Source organism: Coffea arabica, chromosome 1c (assembly GCF_036785885.1).
Source record: "Coffea arabica cultivar ET-39 chromosome 1c, Coffea Arabica ET-39 HiFi, whole genome shotgun sequence".
NCBI classification, from domain to species: Eukaryota; Viridiplantae; Streptophyta; class Magnoliopsida; order Gentianales; family Rubiaceae; genus Coffea; species Coffea arabica.
This window is the reverse complement of record NC_092310.1, coordinates 53,119,345-53,133,992: the sequence shown is the minus strand read 5'-3', so window position 1 is coordinate 53,133,992 and position 14,648 is coordinate 53,119,345. Positions and strand designations below refer to the sequence as shown.

General features: G+C 35.8%; 1 protein-coding gene and 2 pseudogenes across 1 annotated transcript; 2 read left to right on the top strand and 1 right to left on the bottom strand.

Annotated features, from left to right (window-relative positions):
* The first annotated feature begins 107 nt into the window (after nucleotides 1–107).
* LOC113742536 (protein NRT1/ PTR FAMILY 2.7-like) lies at nucleotides 108–3,061 on the top strand (annotated as a pseudogene).
* Nucleotides 3,062–5,888: 2,827 nt separating this feature from the next.
* On the top strand, nucleotides 5,889–8,145 carry LOC113728214 (protein NRT1/ PTR FAMILY 2.7-like). The gene is made up of 4 exons (XM_027252773.2): nucleotides 5,889–6,107; nucleotides 6,227–6,444; nucleotides 6,538–7,067; nucleotides 7,278–8,145. Exons 1-4 carry the CDS (start codon nucleotides 5,999–6,001, stop codon nucleotides 8,113–8,115), a joined length of 1,695 nt encoding a protein of 564 aa, XP_027108574.1. The 5' UTR covers nucleotides 5,889–5,998; the 3' UTR covers nucleotides 8,116–8,145.
* Nucleotides 8,146–12,086: 3,941 nt separating this feature from the next.
* Nucleotides 12,087–14,099, bottom strand: LOC113742530 (protein NRT1/ PTR FAMILY 2.6-like; annotated as a pseudogene).
* Between the last annotated feature and the right edge of the window lie 549 nt (nucleotides 14,100–14,648).

The following is a 14,648-nucleotide window of genomic DNA, read 5'->3' as shown; positions in this document are numbered from 1 at the left end:
AGTACACATCGCATTCCACTAATTTCCTTGATCATTTTTTGTTGGGATCCTTTCCGTTTGATGATTATCTCAATCTCGAGAGATTGACAGAACTAACTAAGTTGAACATGTTAATCTTTTTGGTAAAAATCTCAGCAACCATGGCTTGCTTGACCCTATCAGCATCTGGATGGGTAAACAACATTATTCTTTACCTGATCACTGAGTTTAACTTCAAGATTATCGATGCTGCAAGAGGCTTTAATGTCATCAGTGGTTGCATGGCACTATTTCCTATCCTTGGAGCTGTAATTGCTGATTCTTTCATAGGCTGCTTCTCCGTCATATGGATTTCTTCTATCATCAATTTGCTGGTAATAATGCTTAATCCTTTATTCACTTTCCACCATGAAACAAGTAGAAGGTAATTTATCAAGAACGGGGAAAAGAAATTATAAAAGAAACAAGTGAAAGCTGGTACCAAACTGGATGATAATCAATTTTGGCATATCCAAACCCTTGGGGATATTAATGGAGTTGATTGGACCCTTTGTCCATGCCCAAGTCGAGTTACTTCATATCTAGACAAATTTTATCTTTACTAGCCAAATGTTGCAAGACAATTAATAATTACTTAATCATTGGTTCTTTATGTCAAATGTTTCATCTGCATCACAGGGAGTTCTCCTATTCACTTTAACCGCCTCTCTCGGTATATTGAGACCCAAACCATGCAACGGCTCAGGCTTTTGCGATTCTCCATCTCAATTTCAGCATGCAATTTTAATTTTGGCTATGGCTTTCGGATCAATAGGGGTTGCAGGCACTCGTTTCACCTTAGGAACAATGGGTGCATATCAATTGGACAACCCGAAGCATCAAGAGAAATTCTTTAATTGGTTTCTTTTTGCCTGGAATAGTGCTGCAATTGTCGCTGCAACGGTAGTTATCTATGTTCAAGATGATGTGAGTTGGGCATGGGGGTTTGGCATATGTGTCGCTGCCAACGTGCTTGGTTTAATTATTTTCTTGGCCGGAAGGCAATTTTACTGTGATATCAAGCCATAAGGGAGTCCATTTAAAGATCTGACTTGTGTAATTTTAGCAGCAATTGCCAAGAGGAAGCTCCTGTATAGTGAGACTAGTGATGATGCAGGTAAAGAACCAGTGGCTGCAGCACCTACTGAATCCTTCAAGTATGAATTTCCCTCTCTCTCTCAATGCTTTGACTTAGTTAAGTTCTTAAATTTGATCATTTGTCCGGAAGATTAAACTTCAAAATCAGTCACCCAAGCGAGAGATTCCAATTGCAGCATTTTGCTTTGACTGGTCAATCAGCTTCAAGATTAGCATTTGCCGAACTGCTCCCTTAAGCCTCAGAAAATCTGTTAAGAGGGCCAAAAGTAGTCTCAATACTATAGTGATATTCCAAATTACAAGGAACTCTTAATGCACATGGCACGTGATGACGTGAAACCAAAGATATAGAAGCAAACGAAGATTTCAGAGATAATTTAATTTAGTTGAATTGATTAATTTAGTTGATCTTCAGGTACGAACTAAGGTTTGGAATCAGCAGGCACTTGATTAGGAATTTTACCGTAGAAAACGTATTTTTTTTCCCTTACTTTAATTATCTTTTCATAATGAATAATTTAATGTGGCGAGGCTTTCATATATATTTTAATTTTTAGCCTGATGCTATATACCCAACTTGTTAAAGACTTCAATGCAGATGTCCCAAATTCCCATTTTGTTCGCCACTCGCATGTAAGTGAATTTAGAGCAATGCCTTGTTGTAGTTATTTCATGCTAAGTATAAACTAATAAAGTCACGGACTAGGTCGGATTAGGCCGATCATCAAATTAACTCTTCAAATCATTTTGCCATTGAGACATTTTCGATAATTTATTTTAATTTTTCTATTTTAAAATAAATTGTTGAGATTAGATTAAAATTAAACCGTTGTAGTCTGATGTGAACCATTAAACCGCACTGTGCAGTCCAATTTTAACAAACGATGCTGCTCAAAGTACCCAAATGTAGATGATATTGCATCCTAAGTATACGACTATGCTCTAGTCATAACCTTGTGACCACCGGCTCAATTCTTATATGACTCCCCGAAAACCAGAAACATAATTGGTCTAGAACAGCTTTAAATAGTATCACGCGTACGAATTCCAAACAAACCAAAAACATAATCAGTTTTTTTAATCTGATCGTTTAATTTGCATATTTTAACTTCCAGGTCCCTGAATCCTGCAGCACTCCTAACCCAGTCAGCTACTGAAGAAGATGGATCAATCAAGAAATCATATGTACGGTTCAACAAGTAGAGGATCTAAAAACCTTGATAAGAATCATCCCACTTTGGACGACTGGTATCTTTTTAAGCACCCCAGTTGCTATTCAGTCAAGCTTAACAGTAATTCAGGCTCTCACCATGGACCGTCACTTTGGACCAAACTTCAAAATCCCACCGGCATCGATAATGGTTTTCACACTGCTTTCAGCAATTTCACTCCCATTAATAGACCGGTTGTCCCACCCCATATGGCAAAAAATCAGCATCCCACCACTCACACTACTACAAAAGATAGGAATTGGCCATGTACTGACTATTCTAAGCATGGCCATCTCAGCTTTGGTAGAATCAACGCGTCTTCGACTAAGTAAAGCTCATAACTTGCATTCCACTGTTCCTATGGTGCCCATGTCGGTTTTCTGGTTCATTCCACAGCTTATTCTTGTGGGCATTGTTGAAGCGTTATCTTTTCCAGCTCAAGCTTCATTATTTTACCAATAATTTCCTGCATCTTTCAAGAGCACCTCAACCGCCATGGCTGCAATGCTTGTTGGCATGGCATTTTACTTGAGCGCTGCCTTTATTGATCTCTTCCGGAGAGTAACAAATTGGTTACCTGATAATATTAATCAGGGAAGGCTAGACAACGTATACTGGATGCTGGTTGCTTATTGGTGGAGTGAATTTCGTTTATTATCTTGTTTGTACTTGGTTCTACAAGTCCAATCAGCCAGAAGAGGAATAGTTAGACAAATCAACATAGGTTTGCCCAATTCCATGTTGAATCAACTTAGCCTTAGCCTGAAACAAGCTTTTCGTTTTTTCATTGATTTGTTAAGTTTTAATTGAACTTTGATTGGAGTCGAAGAAAATTGGTCAGATAAATCAAGTAGTGTGCGAGCGTTGTTAAATTAAGGGTAGATTATCTTTTAAACCTCTCGTGATTTAACATTTTGTCACATAATTCATGTAATTTAAAAACCTATATAAAAACCCTCTCAAGATTTGAGTTAAAATGTCAATGTTAGGTTTTCTTCGTTAGGTTTAACGGAGAATACTAGAAAGTTTAAGTTAAACTAATAAATTGACAAATTCATCATTTCACTATTTTTTAAAATACAAAAAAGAAGAAAGGGAAATAAAAAAAAGATAAACAAGGAATATAAAATACCATTAATGATTTGTAGTCATTAAAAATTTGGTTTAAAAACTTATAATGATGTCTACAGTCATTAAAGATTTGAAATTTCTATTTCTCATTTTATTTTTTATTACTTTTTCCTCTTTTATGTATTTGGAAAAAATTAAGATTTAGTAGGCCAACATACAGTTTTTCAAAATCAAGTCCACTCTTCCCAAAAAGAAAAAATAAAGAGAAAGAAATGGAAAAGAGAAAAAAAGGTGAATTTATCAATTTATTAATTTAGATTTGACTTTTTAATATTGATCGTTAGTTTTAATGGAATAACTAATAGTGATCCTTTAATTCAAATTATGAAGGGTATAGATTTTTAAACGATAGGGAGATCATATGGTAAAAGACCAAATTACAGGAGGACAAAAAGTAATTTATCCTTAAATTAATTTTGCTTCCACATTTTTTGATTTCTAATATTTAATAACCAAAAAATTGCATATAGTTCAAATATAATTGAACTAATTGAGTTGAAGATATCAATTTTCAATAACCGTAAGCTCTTGTATATTTAAAATTGTTTGTCACCTTTCAATTTTCATTGCATTAATCAATTTAGGACAAATTATATATAATCCCCCTGTGGTTTCATCTATTGCCACATAACCTTCTTAAAGTTTCAAAATGTCCACTTCACCCCTTTATAGTTTTATGTAAAGTGGAAACTTAACGAAAAATAGTCTATGTAATATCGTTAATTGAAATACTAATAGTGCTCTTATTTAAATGTTAAATCAATCGATGGGTTAACTATTTCGTATAAAATCATAGGAAGATTATATCGATAAATACAAAAATCATAGGGAGGTAAAGTAGATATTTATACAAACCATAAGAGGGTTACATGGATATTAAGATATTATGACATGCACTTTTAAAATGTGTTTGATATAAATGTAGTAATTGATTGTACATTCGATCTACTTTCCACTTTACATAAAACCACAGGGGGATTATGTGGCTATTTTAAAATTTTAAGAGGATCATCTGACATTATATAAAACTACAAGGAGATAATAAGTAATTTACCCATCAATTTAGAAAATTCATGTTTGGAAATTCATATGGACCGAAGACAAATTAACAGATAAAAACATTAGCCAAGAGCCCAAATCCTTGGTTTCACTTTCAAGCCTTAATATTTCGACTTTTTCCCTTTAAGATTCATTTGGTTCATAATAAGATGACATGGGATTGGATTACTAATTCTATATCATCCTATGTTTGATTGCATTTTATATAAGGGATGATATGTCCCACGTAACCGAATTAATCTCTCATATAGGGGATAAAATAATCCCATGGAAGAGGTGGTATGAGTTATTTCGGGATGAATAAAAAGTGAGATGATAATAATTTGGACTTATTTGCTTCTACTAATAGAATAATACTTTATTCTAACAACCATACAAACTTACCTCCTCGCTATAATAATATTTAAATTTTAGACTAATTTACCCCCATTAATAACATAATAAAATTTTGGACAATTTGTCCCTACTAATAAAAGAATTATGTTTTGAATTAATTTGCCCATTGTAATGAAATAATTAAATTTTAGACTAATTTACCCCTATTATTGATAAAATTAAATTTTTAACTAATTTGCCCCTTCTAAAATTTTTGATTAATTTATCCACTATTAAAAACTAAGTTTGGACTTACTAAATCCCGAATAATACCTCTAATTGTAAGTATGTCAAAGGGGGTATTTTGGTCTATAAATAAGTAATCCCAACTTATCCTATCTTCAAGCAAACACAGGTTGAAGTAATTTTCTAAGACATCCTATCTAATATAAAACTAACCAAATATTAGATAATAGAATTACTCATCCAAGAATGACTCAACCCAAAATGAATAATTCGAGAATAAGTAATTCCATCTCGTCCAGTCTGTGAACCAAATACACCCTTAGGGTTTGAGTCTCCCCTTACCCCCAAAAAACAAAAAACTAGTATTAGCCATCCCACGATAAGCTTCCTATGCCGAGCTAAAAATGACATCCAGCTATCGATGACAACTGCATGGTAGCACCAGTTGCTTAAACGCTATGTAGAGAGCAGAACAGCAATTCTCAATGAATACAAAATCATCTTTTCTTTTTCCCGCTCCCAAATGAACTGAAGCGGTCTAAGTTCACTGTTTTCTTCTTTTTCCTCACTGAACTCCCAAACTAAGCCTTGCTACAGATGCTAACCAATATAGGTACCTGTTTATTCCCATTGAAAAACTGTTTAGTGATTTGTACTAGTAATTAAACTAGAGGCGGCTTGCTTACATTTAATGATAAGCTACAGACCGGAACACCATACACAAGTAGAAGACATTTTGCCCATTTTGCTGGGAAAGAACAGCTGAAGTAGAGTGACTTAGTATATATTATAATAACGCGGAAGAGATGCAATTATATGGGATGTTATCCATATAAATTAATCAACCTGGATTGACCGCTGCTGAACTACAGCTTACACGGTGCCAACATTTTAGCTGAGCGGCCCTCTTCCCCAGCACCATGGAAATCGACAAAATACTGCACTCTGGTGATGCTGAAGATCCTAAGTCTGCTTCAACTTCCAGCATACCCAAGAAAGGCGGCTGGATCACCTTGCCTTTCATCCTAGGTCCCTGTCTCTCTTCCCTCCCTCTTCATTTATCACTCCACTTAATTACCAGTTCACTACTAACTAATTGTACAGATCACAAGTTTAATACACTTGGTGGTTATATTTGGATTTGATAGCGATGGTGACGGGCATATCACTAGCTTATGGAGGACTTGTGTCCAACCTTATTGTGTATCTGATTCAAGAATTCAACGTTAAGAGTATCAGTGCTGCTAAAATTTTCAATGTGGTCAACGGCTGCGTCTCCATATTTCCTGTTGCTGGAGCCATCATTGCTGATTCCTATCTGGGATGTTACTCTGTCGTCTGGATATCTTCCCTCATCTCATCTCTGGTCACCAAATCTATTGTTTTCTGGACTTACAGTTTCTAGTATATGATCAAACTGGAAAGGTTGATTTGGAAAGACATTTTCTTGATTTTGCAGGGCATGTTGTTAATATCACTGACAGCAGCGTTTAGTAAATTGAGACCTCCGCATTGCGAAAATGGATCCAACCTCTGCAGAAGCCCATCAGAGTTCCAATTTGCAGTGCTTTATATCAGTTTGGCTCTAGCATCTATAGGGATGGCCGGGACCCGATTCACTGTCGGACCAATGGGAGCAAATCAATTTGATAAACCAAAGTATCAAGGGATTTTCTTTAATTGGTACATTTTTGTAATGTACATATCCACTGCGGTATGCTCCACGGCAATTGTGTACATTCAAGATAATGTCAGTTGGGCATGGGGGTTTGGCATTTGTTTTGCTGGAAATGTAATTGGATTAGTACTATTTTTAGCTGGCAGTGGTTTCTATCATCGTATCAAGCCACACAGGAGCCCTTTTGCCACCTTGGGTCGAGTTATTGTCGCAGCTACTAGAAAAAGGAATTTGCTGCTCTCACTAAAGAGTGAAGATTATTGCCAAGACCACAGAAATAAGACCTTCATTATGCCTACAAAATTTTTCAGGTAAGAACCACTATCACGTTACAGTCAAGACTGATTCATTCACTAGTACTAGGATGCATTATAAATTATAGTCGTATGAAACACTTGTTTTGCAACGTTCACCATTAATTGTTGTAAGCAATTGAGGATTCAAACTTATTCCAGTGCCAAACCGATTGGATATCTAATCAATGTGTAACACCCAAAAAAAAAAAAAAAAAAAAACTGCAGATTCTTAAACCGTGCAGCGTTGAAAACTGAAGGAGACGCCGAGCTGGCTGGTTCCATTAGGAAATCCTGGCGACTATGCACTGTGAAAGAAGTAGAAGATTTCAAAAGCCTAATCAAAATGCTACCACTCTGGTCAAGTGCTTTGCTCGTCGCCGTCCCTCTTGTCATCCAATTGAGTATGGTAATCATCCAGGCTCTAACAATGGACCGTCATATTGGAGCTCATTTTAAAATTCCAGCAGGTACCATGCCAGTCTTCATATCCATGTCCACATGCATCACCATATTTTTCCTAGATCGACTCCTATTTCCGGTATGGGAGAAGTTCACTCACCGGCCCATCACCACCCTGCAGCGGGTTGGAATTGGGCATTTGCTCGACGTTCTTAGCATGGCTGTTTTAGCCCTGGTGGAGGCAAAGAGGCTGAAGACAGTGCAGCTTCATAACATTGAAGGCCACGATAATGCTGTGGTACCAATGTCAGTCTTTTGGCTTGTGCCATCACTAGCTCTTGCTGGTATTGGAGAAGCCTTTCATTTTCCGGGTCATATTTCATTTTATTACCAAGAATTTCCAGCATCCCTGAAAAGTACATCAACTGCAGTAGTTGCATTGTCTATTGGCATTGGCTTTTACATGGGCAATGCATTGATCGACCTTGTTAGAAAGACAACAGATTGGCTGCCTGATAACATAAACAGAGGGAGACTAGATAATGTGTACTGGCTGATTACTATACTAGGAGGCCTCAACTTCTGTTATTTTCTTGGATGTGCCTGTTTGTACAAGTATCAAAATGTTGAAAACTCAACGGATGCCTCTGTAAATGAAAAATAAGAAGATGCTTTGCTTCATCTTTACATGAAACATATATGTAGTTGTGTTTCTTGACGCAGGATCATCATAGAAAATGCTATTGTTCAAAACTTATTTACATTTCTTTTGGCTACATGTAATTGTACATGCTAACCATTTTGGATCCATAAATTGATAGATGTCCAGGAATCAATCTCTAGGTCAAAATAGGTAAACCGTTCAATGAATTCCCATAATTAGATCCTCAACAAGGGAAACTTTTGGACAGAATCACGTAATGACAAAATCCTTTATCCAAACGACTGCTAAAATCCCAAGCCGAAAATGTTCAAGGTTTTTTTTTTTTTTTTTAAACTAATGAGTTTCAGTTTGGTGATGTATTCTAGCCTTCAGGTAGTGTCTCCAATCAACCAACTCCTTTTAGGCGAGTTGGCTACTAGTTGAATTATAAGGTGCAGCCCTAACTACAGATTAGGGATTCAAATCTGTACATTTGTCCTAAAATCCAACAGATGTGCAATAGTGATATTCTAGATGAAATTATGAGGGGTTATGTATGAGTTCTTAAACCATAGAGGTTTTTAGATAATAGAGAAGTTTTGTAATAAATATCAAACCCCGGGAGGGTAAAAAGCAATTTACTCTAAATTGAATGACAAAGATATAATACTCCCCATTTCCAGAGACGCTATTTGAGTTTTTCACGTTTGCATGTCTTCTAGCCCCTACTTTTAGGATGCCATAATCCAACCACCATCGCCACCCCATATCCTTCCAAATCCAGTAGAATTGCGCTTTCAAGCGTTTACTATTTTTTCGTAATGGATGCTGCAGATCCACTGAGAGCATGGGAGAGAGCAGAGTGTTTTGTTCCTTTTTCAACTTTGGCAAAGAAAGCCAACACAAGTTGACTTGATGCACAACAACGCGTCATTTTCTTATAAAAAATCGTGCATTCAAATTTCGTTATCAATGTAAGAATTGTATTGATAGATAATTTGTAAGAATTTCTATAAACGACCTCTAATTTTGAAGGTATACTCCTGATTTGTGCGGTGATTGGAGTCAAATCCATTCAAACTTTTTATAAAAATTTTTTATAAATAAAAACAAAAATCTTTGGCAAGGAAAGAGCTGTTGAAGTCATTACCATATTGCGTGTAGAATATTTTATCCTTTACCACACAAAGTCACTAGACTAGCAAGATTGGGCCATCCCCACAATATCAGGGAGAGCGGAGTCCACTCATACTGATGAGAGGACCCGCTTCTACATTCCAGGGCCTGCAAATGTAGTTGTACCTTTTCCTATTTTCCAGGCCTCTCCATCATTCATCTTGTCCTCGTCTAGCACTAAGTATCATTGTGCGTCCAGCACAAGATGACAAATTTGCAATTTGGACAACTATTTGGACATCATAGGACTGAGATAGATGTGATTAATGACCGGTGAAATTGTCAGAGTAGAAATAATCCTGCTACAGAAATTTTGCTCAATATCTCCAAAATGCCGGCTCCGGCGTTGTGGAATTCTCTCTCCCTCCGTCAAACTCCGTTAAAAATTACAGCAGCAACCACCTTAATAGCCTGCTAATTTTCTTAGCAAGTTGAATTTCCATAAGTCTTTTTTAGACCTATATGGAGACTAAATTAAAAAAAAAAAGCTACAAAAGATCCTCAGTGTGATAAACCTATTTCAAGTTTTATAGCTCCATAGGAATTAAGCCGAAGCAATCTTCACATCGCAAGCAATATATTTTCAATAATTATTTTAAAAAAAAATTTTAGTAAAGAAAGAGTGGGATTTAAGGAGTGGAGGAGGAGGGAGGAATGAGAGAGATTTGAACCTAGAACTCTTAAGGCATCATTTGGATTGAAGGATTCGGGGGAAAAGAATGGAGAGGAATTGATTTTTCATACTTGGATTAATTTTTGAGGAAGGAAATGAAAGGATAGAGAGGGAAAGGGAGGAAAATGATATAATTATTTTGTTGGATTATGATTTTCCATCCAAAAGTGTACAGAAACCACGGAGGAAAAGAAAATCAAATCTAATAAAATAATTAAAATTTTGTTAAACAGTTGTTTTTCTCATCCTTTTTAATTAACTAAAACTTGATCTTTTCCTTCCTCAAACCAAACAAAATTTCAGGATTTCCTTTCTTTTCCTTCCATATTCGATCTAAACAAAATGAAGGGAAATTGCTTTTTTTCTACTTTCTTTTTTCTTTATTTTCCATTGGTATAATTTCCTTTCTTTCCCTTCATTTCTTTCGGTCCAAATGATGCCTAAACGTCCTCAAGACATATTTTCAGTATTAGGGTTTGTTTGGTAACATAAAAAAGTGTTAAAACTGAACCTTTTCAGACATTCATATGTTTTGAGTGTTTGATAAATGAAAATCTATCTGCTGAATTTTTTAAACATTGCTGAATTTGTGTGTATTTTTTTCAGCACAAAAAATTCTAACCGAATGCTTAATTCAGATAAGAATCAATAGAATTACTTCAACTACCTGATCTTATCTACCAAATCTACACTTGTTTGTTAATTATATTTAAAATTCTTATCTAATTAAACAATCTGGTATTCTCTATCTAACGATTTTCTGTTTCTCTTTTCTCACTTTTTAATGACTTTCATATCTTCTCCATACTCCTCATATAATATATTTCAACTTTTATATTAATTTGATTTAAAAGTAAATATTCTCATTTTCATACCTAACAATTTTAAAGTAATTAATTCATAGGTTCTATTTATTTTTTGAATGAAAAGATATAGGGGCAAAATTGTCAAATTAAACTTATTAAGCATTCAGTTATAACTATTTATCAAACAGTATAAATAAGTTTAACATTAAAATTCAAACATTCATATATTTCTTTTCAATATTTAAAATTTAGCAAATTAATTGTTTCAGTATTCAGATTTCAGAATTCAAACTTCAATTTTATCAAATGGAATCTTAGTCTACTTGAAAGCGTTAACAAACCAACTGATCCAGATGAAAAAAGCTGATAGCCCAAGACAAGAAGACTACATCTACATTCTCGACCCAAACGCCTAACACGTCTTATTTCTTATATTTTTATTTTCATTATGGTAGGGCAAACATTCCAGGGCTTATATACGTAAAATGTATCTTCTCTTCAATGGGTTCTACCATCACATGCATTATCAAATTAAACCCCCCCCCCACCAAAAAAAGTATAGAACTTCCTTATTCTTCGCACCATAAAATTGATAATAAGAAAAGAAAAAAGAATGCTGTTTAACCAATTTTATTTTGTTGTTACAGAAACCAAAAGAAAAAATGTGAATATGTAAGTGCCAAAGATGAGAAATAGAGGAAGGAATTGGGGATTCGTGAAGCATAGAATTAAAGGTGGTGATGTCAAAATTTGGATTGTGATTTTCTGTCAAAAATTTTTTTATATTTTTCGTGAACACATTTTTCAATTATCATTTAATTTCACATATATCAAATCGTTATAGTATATTTTCTTACAAACATTCTAAAAATAGCAATCCAAACAGGATCTTATTGTGATAAAAACTAAGAGAATCATAAATGAAATATTAGCACGGTGTAGATAAGGGGAATTCAGAACTATACACGAACACCAGTCTAGTAAACGAATTTGAATCTAACAACCACAACTAATTGGCTTTAAACAAGAAGTTACTAATTTCGACCCAAATCCAACCTGTTGACGGCTATCACAGAATTTTATGGCCCATAAATTTAAAAAAAAAAAAATACTAGCCATTGACTTGTAAAATGTACTCGAATAGGAATTTTGAGTTGAAGTGCTTTAGCACTAAAATCTCGTTAGCCCTTGACTTTGCTCATACTTTCATAGTTTTATTGCCAAGAAAATAATTCCAGGTCGTCAGCTTATTCTATGAAAATTTCAATACAACATGAGGAAACTGCAACAGAAAATAGAACCGTATATATGCTTTCCAAGATGCAGCAAGCATCGTCTTATTCTTCGTCTACAGAAGCATCAGTTGCCTTTTCATCATTTTGATACTTGTACATGGAGGAACATAGAAGAAAATAACAAAAGTTACCAGCCAGTACACGTTATCTAGTCTCCCATTGTTTATGTTATTAGGCAACGAATCCGTTCTCTTTTTAACAACGTCAATTAATGCATTGCCCACGTAGAAGGAAATGCCAATAGACATTCCAAGAACTGCAGTTGATGTACTTTTTAGGGATGCTGGAAATTCTTGGTAATAGAATGAAATATGACCCGGAAAAAGAAATGCTTCTCCACTACCAGCAAGAGCTAGTGATGGCACAAGCCAGAAGACCGACATTGGCACTACAGAGTTGTCCTGGTCTTGAAGGTTATGCAGTTGCGCCGTTTTCAGCCTTCTTGCCTCCGCCAGCGCTAATACGCCCATGCCAAGAACGTCGAGCACATGTCCGATCCCGATTCGCTGGAGCGCTGTCATGGGACGGTATGTGAACTTCTCCCATAGAGGGAGCAGGAGTCGATCTATCAAAAAGATGGTGATGCAAGTGGATATTGATAGGAAGACTGGCACGGTACCTGCTGGAATTTTGAAATGAGGTCCAATATGACGATCCATCGTCAGAGCCTGGATGGATGACCACCATGCTCAACTGGATGGCAAGAGGGACAGAAACGAGCAAAGCAGTTGACCAGATTGGTAGCAATTTGATTAGGCTTTTGAAATCTTCCACTTCTTTCACTGTACACACCCGCCACGGTTTCCTAATGGAACCGTCTTGGTCTGTGTCCTCTTCAGTTTTCGACGCTGCGCAGTTCAAGAACCTGTAGTTTTTGAGATGTAACATTACACATAATTAGATGTGAAATTGGTTTTACGCCAAAGAAATTTAGCTTAACTTTCTCTAAGACTCTTAACAATTGGTGGAAAATATTGCGAACAAGCCGTTTATATTATTTTAAATTTTGAATGTCACCCTAACATCAGTGGTTCATACCCGAAGAATTTTGTAGGTACGGCAAAGGCTTCAACACTGGGGCCTTGGCAATAATCTTCAGCATTTTGAGAGAGCAACAAATTCCATTTCCTGGTGGCTGCAACAATAACACGAGCCAAGCTAGCAAAAGGGCTCCCTTGTGGCTTAAAACGACGATAGAAACCAGTGCCAGCTACAAATAGTACTAATCCAAGTGTATTTGCGACAACACAAATTCCGAAACCCCATGCCCAACTCACTATCTTGAATATATACAATAACTGTGGCGCTAATAACAGTGCATATGTACATTACAAAAATGTACCAATTAAAGAAAATCCCTTGATGCTTTGGTTTATCAAATTGATCTGCTCCGATGGTTCCAACAGTGAATCGGGTTCCTGCCAACCCTAGAGATGCTAGAGCTAAGCCGATATAAAGAACTCCCAATTGACTCTCTGACGGTTTTATGCACAAGCCAACTCCATTCTCGCATTGCGGAGGTCTCAATTTTTTGACAGCTGCTGTCATGACTAGTATCAACATGCCCTGCAAAATGCATAGCAAATTTTACCAGAATCAATGTAAATGGGACTTGAAAAAAAAAAAAACATAGGCCATTAGGAAAAGAAAAACTAGAAAAACACTCACCAGGGATGAGATTAAAGAAGAAATCCAGTAGACGGAGTAACATCCCAGAAAGGAATCGGCTAAGATGGCTCCAGCTATGGGAATAATGAAGGTGGAGCCGGTAACTACATCAAAGATTTTAGCAGCACTTATGCTATTGATGTTGAATTCTTGAATCAGAAACACAATCAGATTGGAAGTGAATCCTCCAAAAGTAAGTGATGTGCCCGCCATGGCCGCTACAATGTGAAAAAACAGTAAGTATATCGCCTACTCATTATTATTAGATTCAAATGCTTACACTTATGTAGATTTATGCTTCAATCTTTTGAAGCTGGTGAGAAAAGAGGATTAGAGAAAGAGACCCATGATGAAAGGAATGGTGATCCACCCGCCTTGCTTGGCTCTGCTGGAACTGGAATTAGACTCGGGATCTTGTCCACCTGTTGAATTCTGAACATTTGTGTCCATGGTGCTACTATTAATGCAGCGGTCAAGGCCAATGTAATACAACAAGCATGCTAAAAATTGTTTCAAATGTTTGTTTGTTCTCCTTGATCTCAAAATTTTCATTTAACAACAAAAACTGCTCTTATTTAGCAGTTCTTCTGCACGAAAACTAGGATAAAAAAAATTCAGTCACATTTCGCGTATGATAATATAGTATTCATTAGTCTGTAATATTTCCTCGTTCATGCTAAATAAGAAAAGAGATTGGCCTTTTTTAACATAAGATATTGTTTTTCTTGAAATCCAGAGTTATTTGAACTAAGACATCTCTACAAACTAGTACTAGCTGGAAGAACTCAAAATTGAAGGTTATTTGTCAATATCTTTACTTATTTAATTTGAGAAAAAGAAAGGTTGCCAATCAGTTGGTAAACTTTGAAATTCGCTACGAGGAGTATATTATTTTTCAGTTTCGGGGAATACAACTTTATATACACATAAGACAAC